Source organism: Lipotes vexillifer, unplaced genomic scaffold (genome assembly GCF_000442215.2).
Source record: "Lipotes vexillifer unplaced genomic scaffold, Lipotes_vexillifer_v1.1 scaffold514, whole genome shotgun sequence".
Lineage (NCBI taxonomy): Eukaryota > Metazoa > Chordata > Mammalia > Artiodactyla > Lipotidae > Lipotes > Lipotes vexillifer.
In genome coordinates this window covers 751,987-779,698 of record NW_006789975.1, presented here as the reverse complement: position 1 = coordinate 779,698, position 27,712 = coordinate 751,987, and the positions used below count along the sequence as shown (strand labels likewise).

General features: G+C 38.8%; 1 protein-coding gene across 2 annotated transcripts in view; it reads left to right on the top strand.

Annotated features, from left to right (window-relative positions):
- Positions 1 to 27,712, top strand: part of UIMC1 (ubiquitin interaction motif containing 1) — a 179,318-nt gene that overhangs the window by 114,809 nt on the left and 36,797 nt on the right. Inside the window, exons 4-10 of one of the 2 annotated variants that reach the window (XM_007463080.1) lie at positions 1,298 to 1,422; positions 2,157 to 2,262; positions 2,565 to 3,301; positions 10,102 to 10,166; positions 13,001 to 13,077; positions 17,747 to 17,847; positions 23,659 to 23,812. In XM_007463080.1, the coding sequence (XP_007463142.1) occupies positions 1,298 to 1,422; positions 2,157 to 2,262; positions 2,565 to 3,301; positions 10,102 to 10,166; positions 13,001 to 13,077; positions 17,747 to 17,847; positions 23,659 to 23,812 (1,365 nt within the window). Of the gene's footprint in view, positions 1 to 1,297; positions 1,423 to 2,156; positions 2,263 to 2,564; positions 3,302 to 10,101; positions 10,167 to 13,000; positions 13,078 to 17,746; positions 17,848 to 23,649; positions 23,813 to 27,712 lie in introns of both variants that reach the window. The other variant, XM_007463079.1, reaches the window with a different exon arrangement.

The window sequence follows — 27,712 nt, the reverse complement described above, 5'->3', positions numbered from 1 at the left end:
GACCTCCATCCCACCCCCACCCCCACTCATCTAGGTTGTCACAGAGCACCGAGCTGAGCTCCCTGTGCTATACAGCAGGTTCCCACTAGCTGTGTATTTTACACATGGTAGTGCATTTATGTCAAACCTAATCTCTCAGTTCATCCCACTGTCTCCTACCCGCCATGTCCACATGTCCGTTCTCTACATCTACATCTCTTTTCCTGCCCTGCAAATAGGTTTATCTGTACTGTTTTTCTAGATTGCACATATATATGTTAATATACGATATATGTTTTTCTCTTTCTGGCTTACTTCACTCTGTATGACAGACTCTAAAATGGCAATATTCTAATTTTGTCATTTCTGTGTATTAGCTGGAATAATTCTTTAAAGAGAAACTTTCTTCATCTGGTTGGTTACCCAGTAGTATAGCTTGTGTTGGAAGAGTAGAACAAAAGCTTGATTCTCTATCCTTTTATTTACCAGTTTTCAGAATAGTTGATTCACTAATATTCTTCAACAGTGACCAGTTAGTTGTGTTTTTTTTAAGTACTATTATGAACTCATAGATTTAGACATATTTAGTGTGTTTTAATTCATTGCATTCATTATCCTTATTGATGTTCCAGTGGTCCCATTTTTAGCCAGTGAGAACCTTTTTAAGTTGGCTCGTAAGTTCTTTTGATATGACCCTAGTTATATCGGATAGATTCATTGCTCACAGATATGATAGATATTCTAGTTAATCTTCTACATTTCATGCTGCAGACTTGGAATCAACTATTTCTCTCCGAGGTAACCCAGTTGCTTTTAATGGGACGTGGTGTTTGGAGGTGAAATTCTGGTCATTAGAAATGTTCTTTTCTACTGGGTAAATCAGAAGATTCTGAAGAGTAAAATTATTCTAGTTAAATGTTGAGCTTGAAGCAAATATGCATAAAGTGATATGTAGCAAAAAGCCCTGGAGTGGGAGTTAGTTCCTCTTATTTATTCATTCACCAGATATTTATTGAATATCTACCAGGTGCCAGGTACTCTTTTCTTGTGCTGGAGATAACAACAGTGAACAAAAATAGGCAGAAACTCTGCCTTCGTAGGAGTTCACAGTCTAGTTAACCCTGGATTCTTGTAACTGCTGCCACTGATCTTTGCCAGCACCTTACCTTTTGGGGCTTTCCTCATTTGTAAAATTAGAAAATTGTACTAAATGGTCTGTAGTGTCTCTGCTTGAAAAGTTTAATAATTCTTTTTCTTGTCTACGTTCTGATTCAATGTTTGTGGTGTCCCTCTCTCTCTTTTCCCGATCTTCTTACAGAAATGACAGAAGAAGAACAGTTTGCTCTGGCTGTCAAAATGAGTGAACAGGAAGCTAGGGAGGTGAACAGCCAGGAGGAGGAAGAAGAGGAGCTCTTGAGGAAAGCCATTGCTGAAAGCCTGAATGTAAATATGCTATGTGGAAAAAGTTTGTGAGGATTCATCAGCAATAGTTTTTTATTTCTGCAGTGTTATGGCTGCATTAGGAGCTAGTTATAGTAGTTCATACGGTTTTCAAGTAACAGATATTTCCCATAATAATTTTTAAGTCTGTGTTGAATTGTTGATGAACTCAATTTGAAGTGTTTTGTTAATTCTGTATGAAAGTTTTCCACCTCACAGATTTTCAGTCCATGGCTTAAGAGAACCGTAGTAGTTGGCAGCTTCTGAAAAGAGTTATTGAGTGTCAAGAAACCAAAAGGGAGCAAGATAAGCAAGATAAGATAAAACTCCCCTGTTTTGTGGGGAGAGCAAAGGGAATGAGAACCAGAGGTGGGTTATGGAGAGAAAAAATGAGCAGTCTTAAAATTTTTCAAATAATATTTAACTGTGATTTGAGTATGTGTAATTGAAATTATTTTAAATGTGAAAGATATTTGCCAGTGGCAGGTCGTGAGCCATCCTTTATGCCATTCACCTCTCTATATTAGAAAAAGGTTTAGTATAGTGTTCTAGTATAGCACTTTGCACATAGTAGGCATGCAGTACATGTTGTGGAATTCATTTGAATTGAGCATCTGTGTTTTGGAGAGGAGAATCTCTTAGGGACGGTGGACTCCCCTTCTTGTCCTTTCCTGTGACCCTTCCTGTATAGCTATCTTAATAATAAACCTGGTCTGGTGTGGGATCACTTGTTTCAGAGTTGCCGGCCTTCTGATGCTTCTGCTACCAGATCTCGACCTCTGGCCACTGGACCATCTTCACAGTCCCACCAAGAGAAAACCACAGACTCTGGGACCACTGAAGGCATGTCTCCCTGTTCTGGCTCCTTCTCATCAAGTATAACCATATCACAGGGATATCATGCTGAGAGTAGATATACAGAAATGTCCAGAATCCCTTTGGCGGTATTAAAGAGGTTAAATCAGAAAGTAGTTGAGATCTCACTAATATCCAGCATACTTTTATCTCCAAGGAAAAGCCAACTTTTGGTTAAACCCAAAGAAGAGCCTTTTTTTACCCACTTTATGTAATTCTTGATAACTTACCAAGCCCTCTTAATAAAAAATGGTTTGTCCTTAGCCCTACTTTTTCTCAAATACCTACAGGCATATGGCAGCTGGTACCTCCATCACTGTTTAAAGGCTCACATATCAGTCAGGGAAACGAGTCTGAGGAAAGAGAGGAGCCTTGGGACCGCACTGAAAACACTGAAGAGGAGCCGGTCTCTGGCAGCTCAGGAAGCTGGGACCAGTCAAGCCAGCCAGTGTTTGAGAATGAGAACGTTAAATGTTTTGACAGATGTACTGGCCACTTGGCTGAGCGCACACAGTGTGGGAAGCCACAGGAAAGTACTGGGAAGGGTTGTGCTTTTCACAAAGCTGCCCAGGGTAGGGGGGACACATCTAGGCACTGTCTGCCTACCCCAGCAGATGCCAAAGGTCTCCAGGACATTGGGGGCACTGTGCACTACTTCTGGGGTATTCCATTCTGCCCTGCTGGAGTAGACCCTAACCAATATACCAAGGTCATTCTCTGCCAGTTGGAGGTTTATCAAAAGAGCCTGAAAATGGCTCAGAGGCAGCTCTTAAAAAAAAAAGGGTTTGGGGAACCAGTGTTACCTAGACCTCCTTCTCTGATCCAGAATGAATGTGGCCAAGGAGATCAGGCTAGTGAAAAAAATGAACGCATCTCAGAAGATATGGGAGATGAAGACAAAGAGGAGAGGCAGGAGTCTAGGGCATCTGTCTGGCACTCAAAAACCAAGGATTTCCAAGAAAGCCCAATTAAAAGCTTGAAAGAGAAACTTTTGTTGGAGGAAGAACCAACAACCAGTCATGGTCAGGTAAGGGTCAGTGATGCTATAATTAAGGATGATTAAAGAAAGGATTATTTTAGCTATCTGTTCTTTTTGTGTTTTTGCCCCCCTGATTTTTAAAGCAGTATATGCTCACTGTGGAAAATTAGGAAAGTACAGAAGAGTGTAAAGAAGAAAAAATTGCCCATAATCCCAGCACTAAGAGGCAATCATCATTATTTCTGTGCATATAAAAATACTTCTTTCTTTTTAATTTTTCAACAAAATGAAGACTCTTCTGTGTAAACTTTGTTCCTTTCCCCTATTTAATAGCTTATCTTTGATCTTTTCCTATTATGTATACTTGAAAACATTATTCTATCAGATGGATATATCATAAATTTATTTTTTGTTTTAAAATATGTATTTCTAAAAAGTTAAGTTTTTGAATAGGTAATAATGTTCAACTGGCTCAGAATTCAAAAAGATATAAATAAAAAGTTTGTCTCCTATCCCCATCCCCAGCCAACCAGTTCCCTCCCTGGAGTCAACATTTATTACTAGTTTCTAGTGTATCCTTCCAAGATATTTCATGTAGTACAAGCAAATGTGTATACATATTCTTTTCCTCACTTTTTACACAGCTGATAGCATATTCCACATTATTCTGCACATTGCTTTTTTCATTTACTATCTCTATGAGATCATTCTATAACAGTACCTAAAAATTTTCTTCTTTTTGGGTGGGGGTGAGGGGACTGTGTAATATGTCATGTATGGATGAATTTATCTAGTGTCCCTATTGGTGGACATTTAGGTCGTTTCCAAAATAATAGTTACAAACACTACTGCAGTGATTATCACTTTTTTTTTTTTTTTAATTGGAAGAGGATTATTACTCTTGTGCAGAAGATGTTCCATCTACATGGGATATTTTGTAGGATAACTTCTTTTTGATATAATTGGTGGATCAAAGTATATATATATTTACAATTTTGCTAGCTGTTCCTAAATTGCCTTCTGTAGAGGTTGTATGAGTACCAGCTTCCCCATACCCATACCAGTACAGTATTATCAGGACTGTACTGCCAGTCAGAGATGAAACATAGCATCGCAGTCTTTTCTTTTTGGCTGTGTTGGGTCTTCATTGCTGTGCATGGGCTTTCTCTAGTTGTAGCGAGTGGGGGCTACTCTTTGTTGTGCATGGGCTTCTCACTGCTGTGGCTTCTCATTGCGGAGCACAGGCTCTAGGCACATGGGCTCAGTAGTTGTGGCACGTGGGCCCTAGAGCACGTGAGCTTCAGTAGTTGTGGCGTGCAGGCTCAGTAGTTGTGGCTTGTGGGCTCTAGAGTGCAGGCTCAGTAGTTGCGGTGCATGGGCTTAGTTGCTCCGTGGCATGTGGGATCTTCCCAGAGGGATCGAACCCATGTTCCCTGCATTGGCAGGCGGATTCTTAACCACTGCTCCATCAGGGAAGTCCCACAATGCAGTCTTAATTTGCACTTTTCTCCTGTGTAGTTGAGACCCATTTGTATTTCCTTTTCTGTCTGTTTGGATCTTATGGGCATTTTTCTTTTACCATAGTCTTTTTCTTAGTGGTTTGTAGGCACCCTTTATGTATTAGGGGAAGTGGTCCTTTGTGATAGGAAATGCAGATAGTTTTCCAGTTTATTTTTTCCCTCACATAATGGTGTATTTCTGATTTTGCTTGTGGTGATTTTCAGTAATTTACTGAAAACAATTCCCTGTTTGGGGACATTTAGGTTGCCTTTTAAGTCTTTTTCTGAGATATCTAGATAATATTATATAGATATATAGGTTGTATATGTAATAGAGTAAGCTTATATTCTACCTTTTCTATTTTTTCTCTAAATATTATAAAAACAATCATATAATTATGAATTCTTTATAAACTAATTTTCAAGAGTATTCTGTTTTATTACTTTACTATTTTTTGTCACTGTTTCTGTTTTTGGACTCTTGAGTCTTTGGTTTTGTTTTGCTAATATCCTGTTCTGTCTCTTTTATGATAAGGGTTCAAGATATGGTAGCTATGAGAAATTTCATAGCATTGTGTAGAGAGCATGGATTTGGAGTTTGAATTTTGACTTTAGTGTTTTAGTGACTCTGCCTTTGAGAAAGCCATTTAGCCTCTGAATCTCAGTTTAAAAACATCTGTAAACATCTGTAAAATGGGAGTATTAATTCATATCTTTCAGTAGTTTTAATGATTAAAGTGAATTATGTAAATGTCTAGTATAATCCTTATAGCCACTCAGTAAATGGTAGTTTTCTCTAAGGGACCAGAAGGTTATTCATTGAGAATATGTATGGGAATTATTCTTCCCTAACAACCTTTTTCATTCACATTCTAGAAACATAGCTATGTGGGAGGAGAAAGCATTTTTCTTAACAGTTCTTCTAGTGACTTGCCTCTTTTCCAAAGGAAAGTTAGGTTATGCTTATGATAACATTTTGTTTATTCATTGTGATTCAGAGATACTTCCTCTTTTTTTTTTTTGTGGTATGCGGGCCTCTCACTGTTGTGGCCTCTCCCGTTTCGGAGCACAGGCTCCGGACGTGCAGGCTCAGCAGCCATGGCTCACGGGCCTAGCCACTTCACAGCATGTGGGATCTTCCTGGATCGGGCACGAACCCATGTCCCCTGCATCGGCAGGCGGACTCTCAACCACTGCGCCACCAGGGAAGCCCGATACTTCCTCTTAAAAGAATAAAGTAACTCCACAGAATGAACACTTAATGATTTACTGTAATTCAAGTCATTAGCTTGAAAGATCCCAGGGGCCAGAGTTCTAGAGCATAGACTTGTGTCAGGTTCTGAGGTTTGAAAGCAGTGCCTTTAGAATAGGCTGGAAGTGGTTAGAACCTAGTGGCTGGCCTTATTAGGTTGAAGTTCTCTAATTTCATGAACAGGCCACCAAATACTACACATGGTATTATTAATTGGTATTGTTTGGCTATAACAAACTAAATCAAGCTAGCTTAATTAAAAAGAGGACTTCATCATAAGGAAATAGGGTGCCTCATAAATTCTAAAACAGAATGGTAAACCAAGCCTGGATAAGGGACTAGGTCTGGAAAATTCATCTGTATCTCGTAGTTATATTGTGTCTGCTTCATTTTCCTCCCTGCAAACTGGCTTCCTTTGCGTCTGTGTTTCACGTGGTAGGTGGAAGATATTGATCCTACAGTTCCCAAAGGTTAAATACAGGTTACAGGAGATTTATTCTTTCCCAGTTCCAACTTCAAACTTCTAGGAAATGACTTATGGCCCATTTAGAGTTAGTAGCCATCCCCAGCCCAGTTGTCTGTGGCCCAAAGTGGGTATGTTCCAAATTGTACAAATGGCTGTGAGCCCACTGCTATCCTGCAGTGCGAGGGGTGAGGAACAGTCCTCAGTAAAAGGAGACCAGGTAGACAACCTAGTAAATATTCAGTTTAGTCATTAACATTATTTTTAGAAATCACTTAGAACTATTGAAAAATGCAAAAAAGTGTAAAGAACAAAGTTGAAAGTATCCACAGTCCTACCATCCAGTGATGTATTCCTTCATCTTTTTTTCTATGCCTATTTTTTTGTATGGTTTATATCATATTACTGTATTTTTATATTTTTAAGTAAGCATTTTGTAAACTTTCTTGTGATGTTAAAATTATTTATAGATCTCATTTTTAATTACTATAATATTTTGGCTTATAAGTTTATGGTAATATTTAAATCATTTTCCTATTGCTGGGTATTTCAGTTGTCATAAACATCTTTCTAAGTAAAACTTTTATTTATTTAAGATTAGTGTCTTTAGAGATAGGGAGCCAGAAAAATGCTGGGTTAAAGAGTTAGGAACATAAAAAAAAAAGACCTGCTATTTACTGCTAAATTGCTTTTAAGAAAGATTGTTCAAATTTGTACACTCTTCCCTTCCAGCAATGTATGGGAATGCCTAGTTCACTGCAGCCTTGCCGATGTAGAATAGCGTCTTTAAAAAAACAAAACAAAGAGAAATCAACTTAACTAATTTTATAGGCAAATAATGAAAGTCTTGAAATTGTAATTTCTTGTCTTATCTTGGTCTTTTGCTTTCAGGAACTGTGGGTAGAAAGAATTTATGTGTTTGTTAAACATTTTCTATTGATTATGGCTTTGCTGGAACTGCCCACATTTGAGACTCCTTGGTTGATAGAGATAGCAAGAGAGTCCCAGAAATAGGGACTCAGAGAAACATTCACCCTGGGGCAAATTGCTTAGGTTATAAAAACTTGACATAGACTGAACAGTTTGGATCAGATGATAACTGGTTTCTGGCATCACTGCAATTATAGGGAAGTTGTTAATGAAGATGCGGAGGTCATCTTGATGGCTGTACAGCAGGGAGAGGAGGGTTAGTATATTGATGTGGTCCCTACTGTTTAGGGTCTGATCCTTAATTTTTCAGTCCAGGTACTGGGATTTCTTTCTTGGAAATGACCAGATTCTGTGGGAATGTGAGAACTGACTTTGATTAACCAAATTTCAAGCTGGTATGTGTACCAAATGTCAGTTTGTTAATTTATTATGGAAGAGAGACATTCTCATTCACCAGAATACTCAAGCCCACCATCATACCTTTTTCTAGGATGAAGGAATCTGGAAGGCTCAAATAATAATCAGAAAATGGAAGTTTTAAGGGGTGATTCAACTAGTCTTTGGAAAGACCTGATAAGCTACTAGTGCCTGCAGCAGAGGACATTTCTGTGGTGATCAGATGATGTGTCTGTTAACTTTCACTTCCAGACCATGGTGTTGAAGACACTGCTTGATTCTGTGTCTTTGGATTTTTCCTTTTTAGATTTGTTGCTAACTACCCCTTTCCATTAACATATTATTTGTTCAGGCAGAGTGCAATGTCTTGATTAGGCCACAGCTTCCTTAGTGAAAGTTACATTCCTGTCATGCTTCTCTGTTCACCTTGATTAGACGTGGATATTCTAATCAAATTTTGTCTGCTTGTTTTGCTCTGTTATTTTCATATTCTGGAAGAACCTTACTTTACCCGTGTTTAGATTACTGCCATTGAGGTATAAGTTTAGGAATTAAAAATGATTTATTGAAATGAAGACAGTCTTGGGATTCAATGTTCAAATGGTTAGGAAGAAAATTATTTGACTAAACAACATAACTGTAGTGGTTAGAGCATGGATTTTGGAGTCAGAAAGGTCCAGGCTCCACTTTGAACAGCTCTGTGATTTGGGGAAGATTATTTAACCTGTCAAAGTTTCACTTTCCTCATTTCTAAAATAATTTAATAGCTTCTATCTCAGAAGGTTCTTGTGAAGGTTAAAGGAGATAATACATGTAAAGGGATTAGCATAGGCCTGGCACATAATAGGTGTACAATAATTTTTTTAAAAAATTACACTGGGAAAAAGGAAGAGATATGTTTACCCTGAGGTAGAGGTGGAGGTACCTCATAACTTATTAATCAGTACCTTGTTTGCTTCTGAAGCCAAAGGCTTAGTTGGCTAGTCATTCTAACAAGGTAAAATTCTGTTAAACGGACACCAGGTGTCAGTATTTACCTTTTTTTTTGAGATAGAAATAAAACTGTTTTGTCACCACTGAGTTCACACAGTCAGGTGAAGTATTTGTTTCTGTTGTATTTTAGTCCTTTTGACAGTTTTGTTCAGCCCTCATTTTTCATAATGACTACATTCCCAGTCATTGTACAGCTTTATCTTCCCTTTGACTGAAGGCTCATCTAGGCTATTCCTGTTTTTAGTATATTTCATCATTTACCTGAGTGGTATAGAGGTGCCTAACTCATTTAGGTTATTTATATCCTATTAGGAGACCCTGAAAATTTCAGCCAGTAGCTTTACATCTATTGGAATAAGCCTCATAGCCCAGGCACTTCCTCAGAAGTACCCGTAAGGCAGCAGTAGCTACTTTTTCCACACTCTGCTGTGCACCTACATTTAATGAGTTAACATTTGCACCAACTCTACTTTTTTTTTTTTTTTTTTTGCGGTACACGGGCCTCTCACTGTTGTGGCCTCTCCCGTTGCGGAGCACAGGGTCCGGACGCGCAGGCTCAGAGGCCATGGCTCACGGGCCTAGCCGCTCCGCGGCATGTGGGATCTTCCCGGACCGGGGCACGAACCCATGTCCCCTACATCGGCAGGCGGACTCTCAACCACTGCACCACCAGGGAAGCCCCCAACTCTACTGTTAATCAAAGAAAATAATTTTTTTTCTTAGCCAGTCCCTATTTGTTACGTTTCTTAAAAGATATCTTTGTGGCCACATATTAAAACCATAGTGGCAGATTTTTAGCAAAAGGAATCTATAGCCCTTTCTTTTGGATAGCCTATGTTATGGCTTGGTTGTGCAAGAGAGACTTCTTTCCACTGAGAACTGAACTTTTCTCTATATCTCTTCCTTCCACAACAAAAGCTTCATAATTGCTTTTCTGAAATCATAATTCATTTGACTCACCAATTAATATTTATATGTCTTGCATTTTACACAGTGCATCATATATATTATCTTGTTTAATTCTTAAAATAACACTCTGTGAGGCAATTGTTAATACTATTTTAAGATGAGGAAGCAGATTCAGATGTGACTTACCCAAGATTACAAAGTTAACAGCTGATTCACCCATGATTTCCAGTGTTCTGACTCCACAGGATATGTTCTTTTTATTTAAACTCACTGACTTTTGTAAAATGTTTTATTCTTATTACTAATTGCTGAGTGATAATGTTGAACAATTAAATTTTTTTTTAAAAGGAAGAGAAACCAGTTCATCTGTGCCCATATATTTAGGATGTTACATATTTCTTTGCAGTCTTCTCAAGGGCTGTTTGTTGAAGAAACTTCTGAAGAAGGAAATTCTGTACCTGCCTCACAGAGGTAAAATTATATGTCATTGTGGGTCTGAATTCTCCTCTGATAGTACCAGAATAAAAGAGATGAACCACATGAGTGACACTGTATTGGAACAGCTTTCCCAGGGACCTTTTGGCTCTTTTATACACACAGCCTAGGAGAAATCATTATCTCCTAGTTCTCAAATATGCATCTTATAGAAGTCTAGAATATTAGGGTGGAAGAGCTCTTAGAGGTTTACTTGTCTAATGCAACCGTCTTGGCACAAATTCCATCTGTACTATTCCTGAAAAGTGGTTACATCCTGTTACTCTCTTTTTTTTTTTTTTTTTTTTTTTTTTTTTTGCGGTACGTGGGCCTCTCACTGCCGTGGCCTCTCCCATCGCGGAGCACAGGCTCCGGACACGCAGGCCCAGCGGCCATGGCTCACGGGCCCAGCCGCTCTGCGGCATGTGGGATCTTCTCGGACCGGGGCATGAACCTGTGTCCCCTGCATTGGCAGGCGGACTCTCAACCACTGCGCCACCAGGGAAGCCCCATCCTGCTACTCTCTTAACTAACTATACTAGCTTCCTATGCCAATAAGAAGGGCTCTAGACTGATTTCTTCATGGTCCTTCTAGTCCTTTCTCCCTTTGTTCCCTCTGCTTATGCTTATTTTATCTGCATATCTAAACCACACACATCTTTTAAGTCTGCTCTTAAGATTTGCATTCTCTTTGAAGCTTTTATATTTTTCAGGCCACACAGAACCTGTATCACCCTCACTCCCTGTCCTATGCCACTTTTAATCTGATTTTGTCTCATCTTTCCTTAAATGGTTGTATTTGTATTACCTCCTCAGTTATTCTTGATGGTTTGATTGATGGGGTTACCTTCTTAAATCTTCTCACTTTAATAATATGTAGAGGTTGATTGGTTACAAACTACACTTATTAACTAGATCAGACTTCCAATTACTTTTCCCTTTTATTGGTAGTTGACCTTTGAGGATTACTCAAGAGCTTAATTTTGTGTTAACTGACCTTCACCTCCCAAACAGAAGTTGAGACCCAATTGCCATTTGTCATTTTGTAATTTAGTTGGTGTTCTTAGACTTTTGGTTAAGTTGATAGTACTAGGTATTTCTTCCTGAGCTAAAGAACATGGCTGTGGTTTGATTCTCCTGCTGTTAAGACAGTTTTGGAAGTGGTTTTAACCAGAGTAGGTCGTCTGCTTCCGGCAGGCCACTCTGCTTTGTTGTAGTGAGCCTTCTGCAGAGCAGATGTAGGTTTTAATAAATGATTATACGCTTTGTCACCAGGAGAGAGTTGGAATTGCAGGCAATGCGGTTTGACTTCAAATTGATTAGCCCATTTTATAAATGTCAGCAAATTGTTTTGTGATGGACCCTTTGAATAGATCTCTAATGTTACGTGCCGAATAAACTGTCTCTGGCTTAGGTTTATAACAAATGCTCTGAGGTGTTTTATTTAGAGGGAGAAATCACTTGTGGTTTCCTATCAGGATTTAGTTATTTATCATGTATCAGTGGTGGTTATTCTCTCTTCTTTGTGGTTCTTCGTTGATGTGAGGATTTGTGTGGTTTTTTTTGTTTGTTTGTTTTGTGGTATGCAGGCCTCTCACTGTTGTGGCCACTCCCATTGCGGGAGCACAGGCTCTGGATGTGCAGGCTCAGCGGCCATGGCTCACCGGCACAGTCGCTCCGCGGCATGGGGGATCTTCCTGGACCAGGGCACGAACCCGTGTCCCCTGCATCGGCAGGCGGACTCTCAACCACTGTGCCACCAGGGAAGCCCGAGGATTTGTGATTTTAAGCGTTCTCTTGCATACTTGATCAGACTAATCATAAAGCTCTGTGAAGCATGACGGGTCTAGCTCAGATGCTTAGATCTCTCAGCCATGTGTTCCTATGTTAGGAAGAGATTGCACTCCATGAATAGGCAGGGTAAACCAGAAGGTTGCATGAGGGGAGCCATTCATAATTATGTTTTTCTCAGAAGAGATATTCAACTTGATTGGGAAGATTTTTTTTTAAATACATTTATTTATTTTTGGCTGTGTTGGGTCTTCATTTCTGTGCGAGGGCTTTCTCTAGTTGTGGCAAGTGGGGGCCACTCCTCATCACGGTGCGGGGGCCACTCTTCATCGCGGTGTGCAGGCCTCTCACTGTCGCAGCCTCCCTGGTTGGGAGCACAGGCTCCAGATGCGCAGGCTCAGTAGTTGTGGCTCATGGGCCCAGTTGCTCCGCAGCATGTGGGATCTTCCCAGACCAGGGCTTGAACCCGTGTCCCCTGCATTGGCAGGCAGATTCTCAACCACTGCGTGACCAGAGAAGCCCCGGTTGGGCAGATTTTTGTTGTAGGGCAGTTTGGAATTGTATCTTGTTTTGTTGCTTGGAGAGCCATATCTTGAGATAAAGAGGAAATTTAACTCCAAGGTGAGGGGAAAGCTATTGTGTTGTCAGAAGAATCTTCATATCTTCTCTTATGAGTTTACAAATCTCTAGCTTTCAGAAGGCTGAGATGGAGGCTATAAAACACTTTTGACATCCTTATATTAGAGTGGATTTTTTTGTCTTATAGTCCTTACCCTTCAACCTTCCTTTGTGATGACTTCAAAAGGGGGTTCTTTTCATTCAGTGATTTCACTGGAACCAAAGTTGTAAGCATATTTATTTTCCCTGTTTTTGGCTTGGAGTTTTCACTACTGATTCCTTGCTTCCCTGTTGTGCTTTTGTGGTATTGGACAGCAGGTATCAGATTACCTGTGGCTTTGTGAATGACTAACCATTGCTTTTGGCCCCATGTTCTGATTTATTTTACTGGGAATTCACTGGGGGTTTGGTTCTTTTTTCAGCATTGCTGCTTTGAACAGTAAGAGAAGCTCAGTCCTTATGTCAGAGAGTTCTGCAGAGGAAATCATTGTGTGTCCTGGTAAGTAGCCCACTGTGATTTTACTAGTTTCTGATCCCTAGCTATCTACCTTTTTGTGCCTTTTAATTTTTCTGACTTTTCCAACCCACTCTCAGGAGGTTTACGTGTGATTGATTTGTGTGTCTCTCCACACACATACATATATATACACACACACACATTTTTGATGGACATTGGCTCTGCTTCTCACCTTTTCTCAGAGATAGTTTAGTTTGAAATTAACATGGCTCTTGTTTGCTTGTTTGCTTACTAGCCTCATCAGAGATGGCAGCAAAGCATTAGGAATAGCATTTAACTCTACATTGAGAGCCAAGAGGACTTTATGTTTTGGTTTATGAGTTCTCAAAGTGGGTTGTCCTCAAATCTGCCTGTCATTAAGCAGTTTTTTTCCCTGAGGCTTTTACTAGTTAGTTTTACATTGCCATTCATGGGGTCTATTGCATAGGGAGTCCAGAAATTGAATTTTGTGCACAGTTCTGTCACTGACTTATTTTTAATCTCAGAACAGATACTTAACCTGGTTAAGTATCATACTTTGCTTTTTGTTAACAGTGGTGATGAGAAGACACATGTATCAATACTTTGTTTAAGATAGGAGAGAGATGTTCATTGAAAGTTGCACATGAATAGATTTTGATACACAAAATAATTTAAAATGAACTAAAATATCCATTATCTAAGAGAACTCTTGAGTTGAATCATTGTATAATATGAAGAATTATTTTGTGATTATGAACCACTACTTTCTAAGGAATTTGTTTTAGCTTCTATATATATTTTTGCTTTTCTTAAAAGTGAGGCCTAATATATTATCAGTAACCTTATTCATGTGAGATTAAGGAACTTCCTCTTAATGTTTAAACTCTTTGGGCAGCAAGTGTTGGACAAATGTTACCATAAGTCATATGTAGTTTTCCCTTAGGTTGCGTATAACCTGTCCGGGTCAGAGAGACTCCTAGTTTTCTTGTTTTGGTTTCTTTCAAGTTTTTTTTTTTCTACAGAGACTCATTTAGTTTACACATTAGTCTAGGAAAGTCCTGTAACTTTTTAAACAATTGGCAGGATATTGTCAAGGTCTTTCTGTACTTACTTTTAAAGTTTAACTGTTGTTTTTATTGAAAGTGGTTTCTTAATTCATTTGAAATTTATTTAGATTGCTGCTTAATGATACTCACCAAGAGACCCCTCTACCAATTGCTATGATTTTGGGAGGAGCTATCAGGAATGCTGTGTTACTTTTGTGAAAAGATAGCATTACTCCCTCTCCATCTGGGACTGCTGACTTATGCCATCCTGCTGGGAAGTCACCCAGTAAGTTTAGGATGATGGCATGTGACATCACCCTGGGATCTTGCAGGAGGAAACTGCAAATACAATTGAAATCCCTAATGAGAGAAAAGTTAATGAAAAGTAAGCCCTTCATCACTGCGGTTAGATAATTTTTGTGATCGTGACTTGCTGTCATTAGCCTGCTAATTAAGTCCAACTGTTTGCTGATATAAACCACTTCTAAATGAGATCACAAAAGGTTTCCCTAACATTACTGTTCCTTTTGCTAAGAAGGTGTAACTACTTCTCCATGGAGTCAGACTCCTCAGTCCCTTTAATTTAGTGGCTTAAAGACTTAAACATAAGACATGATACCATAAAACTAGAAGAGATCATAGGCGAAACATTCTCTGACATAAATTGTTCCAATGCTTTATTAGGTCAGTCTCCCAAGGCAATAGAAATAAAAGCAAAACTAAGCAAATGGAACCTAATCAAACTTACAAGCTCTTGCACAATAAAGGAAACTATAAACAACAAAAAAAGACAGCCAACGGAATGGGAGAAAATATTTGCAAACATTACAACCAACAAGGACTTAATTTCCAAAATATACAAACAGCTCATACAACTCAACACCAAAACAAACAACCCAATTGAAAAATGGGCAGAAGACCTAAATAGACATTTCTCCAAAGAAGAAATACAGATGGCCAATAGGCACATGAAAATATGCTCAACATTGCTAATTATTAGAGAAATGCAAATCAAGACTACAGTGAGGTACCACCTCACACTGGTCAGAATGGCCATCATTAAAAAGTGTACAAATAACAAATGCTGGAGAAGGTGCGGAGAAAAGGGAATCCTCCTACACTGTTGCTGGTAATGTAAGTTGGTGCAGTCATGATGGGAAACAGTATGGAGCTTCCTCAAAAAACTAAAAATTAGAATTACCATATGATCCAGCAATCCCACTTTTAGGCATATATACATACAAAACTATAATTCAAAAAGATGTGTGCACTCCTGTGTTTATGGCAACACTATTCATAGTAGCCAAGACATGGAAGCAACCTAAATGTCCATCAACAGATGACTGGAGAAAGAAGATGTGGTACATATGTACAATGGAATACTACTCAGCCACAAAAAAGAATGAAATAATGCCATCTGCAGCAACATGGATGGAACTAGAGATTATCATACTAAGTGAAGTAAGTTAGAAAGAGAAAGATAAATACTATATGATATCATTTATATGTGGAATCTAAAATATGATGCAAATGAAGCTACCTACGAAACAGAAACAGACTGACACACATAGAGAACAGACCTGTGGTTGCCAAGGGGGAAGGGGGTGGGGGAGGGATTGAGCAGGAGGTTTGGGTTAGCAGATGCAAACTATTATATATAGAATGGATAAACAACAGGGTCCTATTGTATGGCACATGGAGCTAAATTCAATATCCTGTGATAAACCATAATGGAAAAGAATGTAAAAAAGAATGTATATGTATGTATAACTGAATCACTTTGCTGTACAGCAGAAATTAACAAAACATTGTAAATCAAGTATATTTCAATAAAAAATATAATTTAGAAGCTGTGTATGAAAATTTGTCCTAAATGGGTAAAACACAAATTGAGTATAGAAGTCCATCTTACCTATTTTGTTTTGTCTCATATTTCTGGCAGTTCAGGGGTCTGTTATTCAAAATTATAACATCATATTAGTGAAGAAGCAGGATTACAGCCTTATGCCCATATGCGTGATGCTAGTATTATTTACTTCTATGAAACTAATGTCCTCTTAATTTGTCTCTATAGTTGAACATTTCAGCCAGAGAGAGCTTAATTAAAGACTTTTTATTGTTACAGTAGTACAAGCAGGGAACAACTCTTATTTTCTAACAGACTAAATGTCTTTTTTGGTTATATCTCTCAGGGAAGCTTGACAGAAGATTTTGAGGTTTATGCACTATAAGTCTTTTTCCAACAAGGTGGTAAAATCTGTGTGTGCATCCAGTTTTCAAATATTAAATGTATTATGATGTATTAAAATACAGTTGACACTAGAAATGTATATAATCAGTCTTTAATGATTGAGAAGATACCTCAATACCTTTCAGGTATACTATTTGCCCAGCATTTTCCACTCATTGTATTTGTGAAGCATAGATACATAATACCAGTTGGATGTATAGTGTGTATAGTGTAGATAACAGAGAACTTACTGGATTGTGTTCTCAGTTAAATTTCTAGATTTATTGTCATTTTTTGAAATATTGTTAGTGTTCTTTTGTTATATCAAGTGATAGGTGTCTAGACCAGAAGTTGGCAAACTTTTTCTATAAAAAACTAGATAATATATATTTTAGGCTTTGTGGGTCATACAGTCTGTTGAAACTACTCAGCTCTGCTATTTTAACTCAAAAGTAACCATAGACAGTATAAAGAAGAATGAATGTGTCTGTGTTCCAATAAAACTTTATTTTCAAAAACAGGCAACTGGCTGTATTTGGCCTATGAGCTATAGTTTGCTGACCCCTGAATGAGACCATGAGAGACCTCATCTTACATCTCCATATTGCTAGTAGCCTGTACAGTACCTGGAACTTCTTCCATAAATATTTATTTGCATTAATGTTGAATGAATAAATGCTGCTTAAAGAATAATGAAAGACATATCTTTGTTGAGAATGTATTTTTATTTCTGCTCCCAATTTTTGTCTTCTCTAATCATCCCTTTAACCTCAGAATTAGCATCGGCAGTTTTGTTTTCTGTCAAAATAAATACTTTAAAACCAGAACTATGCTGGAAAGAAGCCACATGGATTAACTGATGTATGGATAAACAAATTATAATATATCCATACAATGGAATACTACTCAGCAGTAAAAAGGAATGAACTACTGATATATGTAACAACATGGATGCTTCTCAAACACATTATGCTAAATGAAAGAAGTCAGACACGAAAGATAACACACTGTTATTTCATTTATATGACATTCTAGAAAAGGCAGAACTCTAGGAACATAAAGTAGGTTGCAGAGAGCCAAGTAGGAGGAGGATTGACTGCAGAGGGGTACATGAGAACTTTTGGGGTTGTTAGAAATATTTTATATCTTGATTGTGGTGGTGGTGATGTGGTATAAATGATACCATGTATACATTGTAAATATTTGTCAAAACTCACCATACTGTATACTGAAAATTGATGAATTCTGTTGTATGTAAATTATGCCTCAGTAAAGCTTTAAGAAGAAACAAACTTGATCTGTATTTCCACTGCAGAATTATCATACCCTAAGCTTAAGGAAACAGGTGTTTGTTTTCTTTAACTATGAAAATGCAAAATGAAAATTAATGACATTTTAATTTTTTGAGTTACAGAGACACAGCTAAGTTCCCCTGAAACTTTTGACCTTGAAAAAGAAGACTTTCCAGGTAGCAGAGAGACCGTGGATGAAGTAAGAATAATGGCAGATAAGGAGGTAAATATTACTTATAATTTTTCTCAGTGTTTTCTTTCTACTGGTAGTCCTCTCTCTGATGCAATATTGACCTTGGATGAAAAGATTTAGGTGACAGAGGGTTAGGCTTTTATCTCAGATTCTTAAAAATGACTTCACTATTTCTAAATATAACAGTAGTTACCAATTCTTCAGTATTTTAATATGCTTTATTATTTCCAGTACAGATGGGGAAATGGAGTTTTAGGATGTTTGCTCAATTTGCTCAAATTCAAACTGCTAATAATGGTAGAACCAGGATTTGAACACAGATTTGTCTCCAAAGTCCTGGAATATTTTCCATTATATACTGATAAGTAACAGAGATGAACAGTCTTGGAAAAAGTCACTACGTTTATATTACGACCTAACTTTCAGCCCTAATTTTGAGACATGATCAGAAATGCAAAATCAGGATAGCAGCGTGATAAAATAGGCAAATCTCTATTTGCACTATTACCTTTCCTAACTTCACATATCTGACATTAACCATAAAGCTGATTGACACAAGTTCATACTTCTGATTAAGATTCAGTGTATATTTTTTCATATTGAGTCTGACAAAACAACTTAAATGCCAAGAACTCTTTTAAAAAATTCAAAATCTTTAAAATTTTTTGGTGTGAAAAGCAGCCTGAGAATTAAACTAGTTTTTCTGTGAAAATACATTTTTTGGTTACATATGTTTATACTATTTTATCCTGAGCAATTTAAAAAAGCTTCATTCTGTTATTCCTTTTTATACTCTAGGTTATTTTTGAAAACAGTGTTTACAGTGGAAGTTAGATCCCCTTCCTAGTTTCTGCACTGCAGGTAACTGGGTAGAAATTCTGCTTTCATGAATCATGCACACTGTTTGGTTCCCTGGAACCTGATCTGTCACAGCTGACAGACCAAGATTCCCTAATGCCAGTGGTGTTAGGAAAGATGAGGACGCTCCCTGCATCAGAGCTACTGAGGATAGATCCTGCTAGATAATGTCAAAATGGCCTCCGGTTCTTTTCCTAGGGAGGGACCACAACCTTCTAAATGGGGTTGGGGGAACAGAGTGTTATCAACATAGTTATCCTAACACGCATAGGAAGCCCTGCAAGCCCTTAGTTAATTGAGGCTGATTTCTTACCCGTCTGTGACTGCAAAGGAAACTATTCTTTGTTTGGGGCAAAGAGCATGAACCCTATTTAGAAGTTATATATGTCTGCAGCACTTCACATGAAATGGATGGAATTGTATGGTCTTTTGCACGTTGAATGTCCTCTTTTTGGTGTTGCTGTTTGCTGATATCTGTGGATACTCTAAATAGTCTTAGAAGTTTCCATTAAAAGAAGTTAGAGGGCTTCCCTTGGTGGCGCAGTGGTTGAGAGTCCGCCTACTGATGCAGGGGACATGGGTTCGTGCCCCGGTCCGGGAAGATCCCACATGCCGCGGAGCGGCTGGGCCCGTGAGCCATGGCCGCTGAGCCTGCGTGTCCGGAGCCTGTGCTCCGCAGCGGGAGAGGCCACAACAGTGAAAGGCCTGCGTACCGTAAAAAAAAAAAAAAAAAAAGTTAGATACTGTAGTTTTGAGTCATTGCACAATCACTAGTTACAAATCACTTATTAGAAAGATAGAATCTGGGCATTTTATGTGTGCACAGTGATAGTATCATAATGGGTATGGACTCTTGCCCTTGGAATCTGTGTATCGGGTCATCTGCCCTAAAATTTCTTGTTTTTTGGAAGGTGGTATGGTGTAGTGCAAGGAGCTTGAGCATTGGAATTAGAAGACATGGCTTTGAATCCCAGCCCTGCCACCTTGGGCAGGTTAATTAATTGTTTTATTCATTTATTTGGCAGATATTATAGTGTGTCAGTCATTCTTTTAGAGTCTTGAGATATAAGGTAAATAAGAAAAAAACAATCCCTGCCTTCAAAAGGACACATAAACAGATAATTATAATGTAATCTGACAAATGTGATGTTAGAGAGATGCCCAGGGTATTAGGGGAACATAGGAGAGGAATGCTTCTTCATTTATAAAATGGAGACAAAAATAGCCTATTTTATTGGGTTGCTCTGAAGATTAAATTAGATAAAGAATATAAAACACATAGCACGAGTTGACACAAGTAGAAATATGCATGTGGAACTGCTTTGTAATGTACTGTGGCTCTTCATTGATATTAGCTTACTAATGACAGAGAACTGCTTGACAGTATTTGAGGTATTTGGAATACCTTTGCCGGAACTGTAGTCCCTCTTGATTTGATTTTCTGCAATGGTCAGATTCCTTTGGAAATAATATTTTTGAAATATCTTGCCTGAGAGTTTCCCTTAGTTGGGGTCTCAGATATTCTGTACTCAAAAGGGTTAATAGACTTTATTCAGACTGAAATACAGTTGACCCTTGAACAATGAGGAGGTGAAGGGTGCCGACTGTTCATGCAGTTGAAAATCCATGTATAACTTATAGCGGGCCCTTGGTATCTGTATTTTCCCCCTGTCTGTGGTTCCACATCCGAGAATTCAGCCAACTGCAGATCATTTAGTACTGTAGTATTTACTGTTGAAAAACATTTGTATATAAGTGGATCTGTGCAACTGTAGTCAGTTTAGTCAGTTGGTTTTTAAGTTAACGGTGTTAAGTAAACTGTCTATGGTTTACTTAAGTTAACGGTGTTAAGTAAACCTGGTGGGGAATGGGGGGGGGTTGGTGACTATAGGACATACTCTCATTTTCATTGGGTCCATTTCTTGAGATGAGGTTTCTTTTCAGGCCAGAAAGTAAAGGCCAGCCTTTAAGAGATCATGATTTGGTGTCCAAGTACTTCTTTTGAGAAATACATGTATAGTATTTTAAAAGAAACGGAAGCATCTCTGCAGAGACCCAGTCCCTAACTACATAGTCCTCATAAGAGCTTCTTCGCTTGTATCTTGTATCTTTTCCTCTTGAGGCTTCTCCATTGTAGCTAATATTTAAATAGACCTTTTTAATGGTGCTGGGAAAAAACTTAGGTCAATATAAAAATGTTCAGAAACCTTCTGGGTTGCCTATGAATGTGATTGGAAGTGGGCTTGTATTCACAATAAAACAAAAATAGATTGATTCCTCCCTCTTGAATACTACATTAATAGTTGGAGGTACCTTCTCTGCATTTTATAGAGCTGGTAATGAATATAAAGGGGTGTAGTACTGGGTGTGAGCACCAGTGACATTCATGTCATACAACATTTCTGTGCTTAGTGAACTTCAGAATGCCAAGTAACTGCTTAACTTCTCCTAACTTTCATTAACTCAAGACTACTTGCAAATTATAGGGTATATTGATTTTTCTCCCCTCTGCTCAGATGGCTTTGTATTCACAAGACAACTTGTAAAATTTGTGAACAGAGGAACCTGCGTTTGTAAGAATATCAGTGACTAAGCTTGGAATAAAAAAACACCTAGAACTTCCAGACCCACTGGACTTGCCCCGCATACTAGAGAAGAATAATAGAACCAGAGAGTCTCCCAATACCTGGCAGAGTCAGCTTCCAGAAACAAAGTGAAGTGGAGGGGTGCTTTTTGTTTTTGCCACACCGTGGTGGAGTACTGAGAGTTTTGATGCCACAAAGGCCTGGGTTTGAGTCTACATTGTCCAGTTACTCACTTTGTGATCAGCAGGTTACTTTGCCTTTCCAAGCCTCAATTTCCTCTTCTGTAATACTGGAGCTAGTGATACCTGTGCCAGTTGGGTTGTTGTGAAGGATAGTTATGGAAAATGCTTGGCCAAGCCTGGCATAGTATAGGAACTCAACCACTCTTAGTTCCTTTCTCATCTTTCTTTTTCTCCTTCCTTTTAAAGTAAAAGGCAGGTATGTGTTGAAAACGTTTTCTGGCAGTTGTAGAAATCGTTTTACTTGGTATTTATTTAGATGACCTGTTTCCCTCTCTGCTGGATTACATTCACAGGTGGTAAATTTTAGGGATGGCCTAAACTTAGAGACTAAAAGAAAAAAAAAAAAACACCCCAGTTGGCTCAGAGCTCAAATTATCTACCTACTGCAGTTTTGGTCCTATTTTGTTCTTGTATCAGAAGAGGGTTTATTTTTTTCCCCGTAGTAAGGCATAATGACAGCCCAGGTGCTCCTTGCTCTTAAATGGAAGCAGTGACTATGCAGGACAGTTTCACATTGATTGGATAGGACATGCTGTCCTTTGAATCAAGTGTTAGGCAGTAGTGCTGCAGTGCTCACACATACTATAGGATTAATCACTGCAGAGTTCTTGACTCTGACCTGTAAAGGTAAAATAAAACTGCCTCTGAGAGACTGGGAACTGTAGGAAAAATGATGACTACAGAACACTGAGAAAAGGGAGTAAGAATGACTTTGTCAGAATTGTCTTAATGATTTCTTCAGGGCTTCTTAAATATTTGGATCTTAGTTGTGTTTCCTCTTTCAACCCCAAAGTCACAAATAAAACACAAGAATTGGTTTCTTTTACTGGCATAAGCTGAGACCTAGGTTCTTAACTTATTTTAGTTGTGTTGCTTTTGCTTAGAGCTCTTTTTTCCCCCCCAACTCTTGATATCCGAAGTCACTTACAGTGATCACAGTTCTTTGTGTGTGTGTGTAATTAATTTTTGTCTTTCAGTTTTATTGAGATATAATTTACATACAGCACTGTGTAAGTTTAAGGGGTACAGCATAATGATTTGATTTACATGCATAGTTAAATGATTTTCACAGGAAGCTTAGTGACCATCCATAATCTCATATAGATACAAAATTAAAAAAATAGAAAAAAAATTTTTTCCTTGTGATGAGAACTCTTTAGGATTTACTCTCAACTTTCTAATATATAACATACAGCAGTGTTAATTATATTATCACACTGTACATTACAGCCCTAGTACTTATTTATGTTAAAGTTAGGAGTTTGTACCTTTTGACTGCCTTCACAGTTCTTTTGTGAGACTGAAAAAGTGTCTTTTTAAAAAAATTTTATTTATTTATTTTATTTACTTTTGGCTGCATTGGGTCTTAGTTGCTGTGCACGGGCTTTCTCTAAGTTGCGGCGAGCGGGGGCTACTCTTCATTGTGATGTGCGGGCTTCTCATTGCGGTGGCTTCTCTTGTTGCGGAGCACAGGCTCTAGGCATGCAGGCTTCAGTAGCTGTGGCACGTGGGCTCAGTAGTTGTGGCTCACAGGCTTAGTTGTTCTGTGGCATGTGGGATCTTCCTGGACCAGGGCTCAAACCCGTGTCCCCTGCACTGGCAGGCGGATTCTTAACCACTGTGCCACCAGGGAAGTCCCTGAAAAAGTGTCTTTAAGATGCTGTTGATAATACAAACTGAAACACAGAAGACACAACATACTGACCCAACGAGGACAGCACCTTGCAGTGTGATAGAGAGGAATGCTGTCAAGTTTTGGAGCCAAATAGTCCTTGGTTTAAATTTCAGCTCTGCCACTTATTTATTCTGTTACTTTGGGCAAGTTACTTTACTGTTTTGGACAACACTTTTCTCAAGTGTAAAAAGAGTGTGTTCGTACCTTTGTAAGATTATCATGAGGTTTAAATGAGTATTACATGCAGAGTGCTTAGCACATAGTAGGCAGGCACTGAATAAGTATTCAGTATAATAAATAAATATTAACTATATTAGCGTATCTCCCAATCTGCTGTCCTGAATTTGGCAAACTGATTGGTATCACCTCATTGAAAGTAAGTGGAATATAGGATGGAGTCTTGCAGTTCTTTTTGGGAAAAGATACTTTATAAAGTAAAGCTAGTACAATTGCCATTTGTCATGTTCTTCAGGTTCTTCAGGTTGATAACAGGGAAGATGCTGAGAAGGAAATACCTACTACTACCTTCTCATCTAGTACCCAGGTATCCTGCCCACTATGTGACCAAGGCTTCCCACCCACAAAGATCGAGCGACATGCCATGTACTGCAATGGGCTGATGGGTCAAGATACAGGTAAAGCCAGATTCCTTTCTTCAACTGTGTGGTGGTTTTGTAATCCTATACGATACAGTGCAACAGACAACTCTTCTTCAATGTTAAAGTTTTTTTTTTTTTTTAAATCTAGCTAATTATCTAGTGCTTTTCACGTTCGTTATTACTTTATACTATTTTGTTGCACATACCTCGGGACAAGGGGAAGGGAAAAATCTTTCATCTTTCAATGTTTCACACTTATTCTTTGCTATAGGTAGGCCAGAGATCATTGTTACCCCACGGACCTTGAATTTCAATTTATATATTCAAATACTGAAACTCCTATGGAACTTGAGGAACTAAGTTCTAGAGTTGCCTGTTTTTCATTCAGAATAAATCCCGTGTGTGTGTGTGTGTGTGTGTGTGTGTGTGTGTGTAAATTCTACCTAAAGATAGTTAACAGCTGAAAAATATCACTAATTTCGGGCTTCCCTGGTGGCGCAGTGGTTGGGGGTCTGCCTGCCGATGCGGGGGACGTGGGTTGGTGCCCCGGTTCGGGAGGATCCCACAGGCCACGGAGCGGCTGGGCCTGTGGGCCATGGCCGCTGAGCCTGTGCGTCCGGAGCCTCTGCTCCGCAGCGGGAGAGGCCACAGCAGTGAGGGGCCTGCGTACCGCCAAAAAAAAAAAAAAAAATCACTAATTTCCATTCATGTCCTACATGTCTCTGCTGCATCACCCTGGAGGTGTTGGTTCTCTCTCGAAGAGTACACAAAAGGCCTTGGTTTTCGTGCAGTGTGACATATTGGGGAAGAGAATCTGCTTGTTCATCACAGCCCTTGAAATACCACCCCTGATCTTGCCTTTCTGTTTATTACTTTAAACTCTAAATATAATAGAATCTGCACAACTCTGTGGTCTAACATGTTGAATGTAACCATAACTTAGATGATTAGAAGTGTTGCAACATTTTTCTCAGTGCTACTTGTTTCCCATAACTTAGAGATATTTAATCTGAAATTGTATTATTGTGAGGTGTTTTATACATTAAGATTTCCAGGAAAGAAAGGCACACGTTATTTAATTTTTCTGAAGTTATACACTTCTTATTAATTAAATAAGGAAGTACCTAAACTTAAAATTTAAATAAATTTGTTGATTTTTCTGATTGTAAAGTAGTACCTGTTCATTGTAGTATGAATAATAATAATGGCTTACATTTATTGAGTACTTGAAATGAGTCAGGAATTATTTACATAAATGAGACCATGCCACACGTGTGTAATTCTGCAATTTGCCTTTTTTTATTTATCAGTAAATTTAGATCTTTCTGTGTGCAGGTATATTTTTTACATAGTTGAGATCTGACTGTATGTAAAATTCTGTTTTGTTTTTTTCTACTTACAGCATAAAAATTTCCCCATGTCACTATAAGTTATGTGTAAAATATTTTTAATGCTTATATAATATTCTGTAATCCAGATTGCCTCCATTTATTTAATTGTGTGTTTAGAATGCTTCAAGTTGCCATGTTGTACTTATATGACAGTGAGCTTTTTATGCCTAAAATTATTGCTGTGTTTTGGGGTTATTTTCTAAGGATATATTTTTAGTTTGGGTGATAGTAAAAAAAGATGGGCTCTGGAGTCCAATCAGTCTGAGATTGAGTCCCACCGCTGTCAATTACTAGTCTGTGACCCTGTGCTAGTTTCCAGGCTTCCCTTCATGTGTCTGTCAAACAGTAGAAATGACCTTATTTGGTTTTTGTGAGGTGGAAGGAGATATGTTGAGTAAAGTGTTCAGCACAACATAGTAAGTACTTAAGAACTTTGATCTGTGGAATTCCCAGTAGTGGTATTACTAGGTCAAAGATTTTGTCATCATTTTTTTTTTTTTTTGCGTTACGCGGGCCTCTCACTGTTGTTGTGGCCTCTCCCGTTGCGGAGCACAGGCTCCAGACGCGCAGGCCCAGCGGCCACGGCCCACAGGCCCAGCCACTCCGCAGCATGTGGGATCCTCCCGGACTGGGGCACGAACCCGCGTCCCCTGCATCGGCAGGGGGACTCCCAACAACTGCGCCACCAGGGAAGCCCTTGTCATCATTTTAAAGGGTTTTTATGAATAGCATTGTAGTCTTTTAAATACAATGAAAGTTGAAAACCTAAATCTGGTCAACTCCTTTAATAGAAGAGCACTGTAGGTCTAGGATTTTAGATGCAGTTTTACCTTGACATAGCTCTTTAGTTTGATTTTTAGTGGAGAGTTCCAGTGACTGAAAGAATTCTAGGGCTGGGCCTTTGGTGACCAGAGAAGGGAGAGACTATTTTGTCTATCTCACCAATCACCTTACCCAACTGGTATTAGTTACTGAGTCAACAATGCACTCAGCACTGAGGTCCAGAAATAAATGAGTTTGAGAAACTGAATCCCCAGTGAGCTCTAGGAATAGATGACCTTCTTCCAGTCAGAATCAAAAGGTAAAGAGGAGTATAGAGTAACTCCTACTGATATCTCCCAGACTGAACGCTGTTAGTTTGTGCTTAAACAGGAAGCTTTGGTATTCATCTCTGTCAGACATCTTTCAGCTATATGATATTTGTTTTTAAGCTTGTTCTTCTTTACAGGGGTGCGGTGGAGCAACTCACAGCCCCAAATACTTGATTCAGGCTTGTTTCTGAGTTTTCTCAGAAACCTAATGCAGACTTATACCACCAGAACCAGGTTTTTCTCATTGAACTTGTTGAGAGGCTGACACCATCAGGAGGGCAAAGTAGACTGAGACTTGCATTGTTATCCATTCAGGACAAGCCTTTCAAGTTCTCTTTAATCTGTTAGGCCAAGTGTCAGTGATCCTGTGTGATGCTGCTCAGTTGGATTTACACTCTGGGTCTTGAGGACTCTTTAAAATATAGATATAAGTGTGTTTTCTGATATAATTGGAAGTCCTTATTTTCTTGGCACTGTATGTCTTGTAGCCCTGATCCAAATGTCTCAGACCTCCATCCAAAGATGTCTGCTGTATCCTGAATGACTGTCACACTTTATTTTTTATGAGGAAATTTGTTTTAAAAATTAGTTCAGGGACTTCCCTGGTGGTCCAGTGGTTAAGACTCTGTGCTTCCATTGCAGAGGGCATGGGTTCGATCCCTGATCCCTGGGGATCCTGCATGTCGCTGTCCCCAGAGAAGGGTGGGCTTAGCCTGAGCTGGATAGGTTTGGACAAACCCATAGGAAATTAGGGGGCCCTCTATCCTCTTATGGGTTAGATAAGATAGGAAGCAAGGGAAATAGCCACTAAATGACAGCTTCCACTTAATCTTCCTAATAGTGTTAGCTTACCTAAATTACCCTTTCTGAGAATGTGACATTTTAGGCCTTATGGACAAGTTTGGAGCAGGGAGTCCTCACTGGAGCTGTCCCACTCTCTGCTTACTCCTCTCCTTTCCTGCAGACAGAGCTTGGGGCTCTAGGTGGGGTGGGGGAAGTATTGATAGTTAGATGAATTATGTGAAACACCTACTAGTGTGCCTGGCATATAGTGGGCTTTCGGTAAATTTGCTGTCTTTATTTGGTTTCTCCACCAGTTTCCTGCCGCATCTTCCTTGCCAGGGATAGTAGTGATTGTTCTGGTTCCTCTCAGCTTTATGACTGAAGACAGAGGGCCGTCCACAGCCTTTTTTTTTTTTTTTTTTTTTTTTTTTTTTTTTAATTGAAAGGGTGCCTGGTTTGGAATCAGGAAATCAGTGATTGAGTCTTTTTTTTTTTTTTTTAAAGATTTTTATTTTTAATTTAATTTTTATTTATTTATTTTTGCTGTGTTGGGTCTTGGTTTCTGTGCCAGGGCTTTCTCCAGTTGTGGCAAGCGGGGGCCACTCTTCATCGCGGTGTGCGGGCCTCTCACCATCGCGGCCTCTCCCGTTGCGGAGCACAGGCTCCAGACG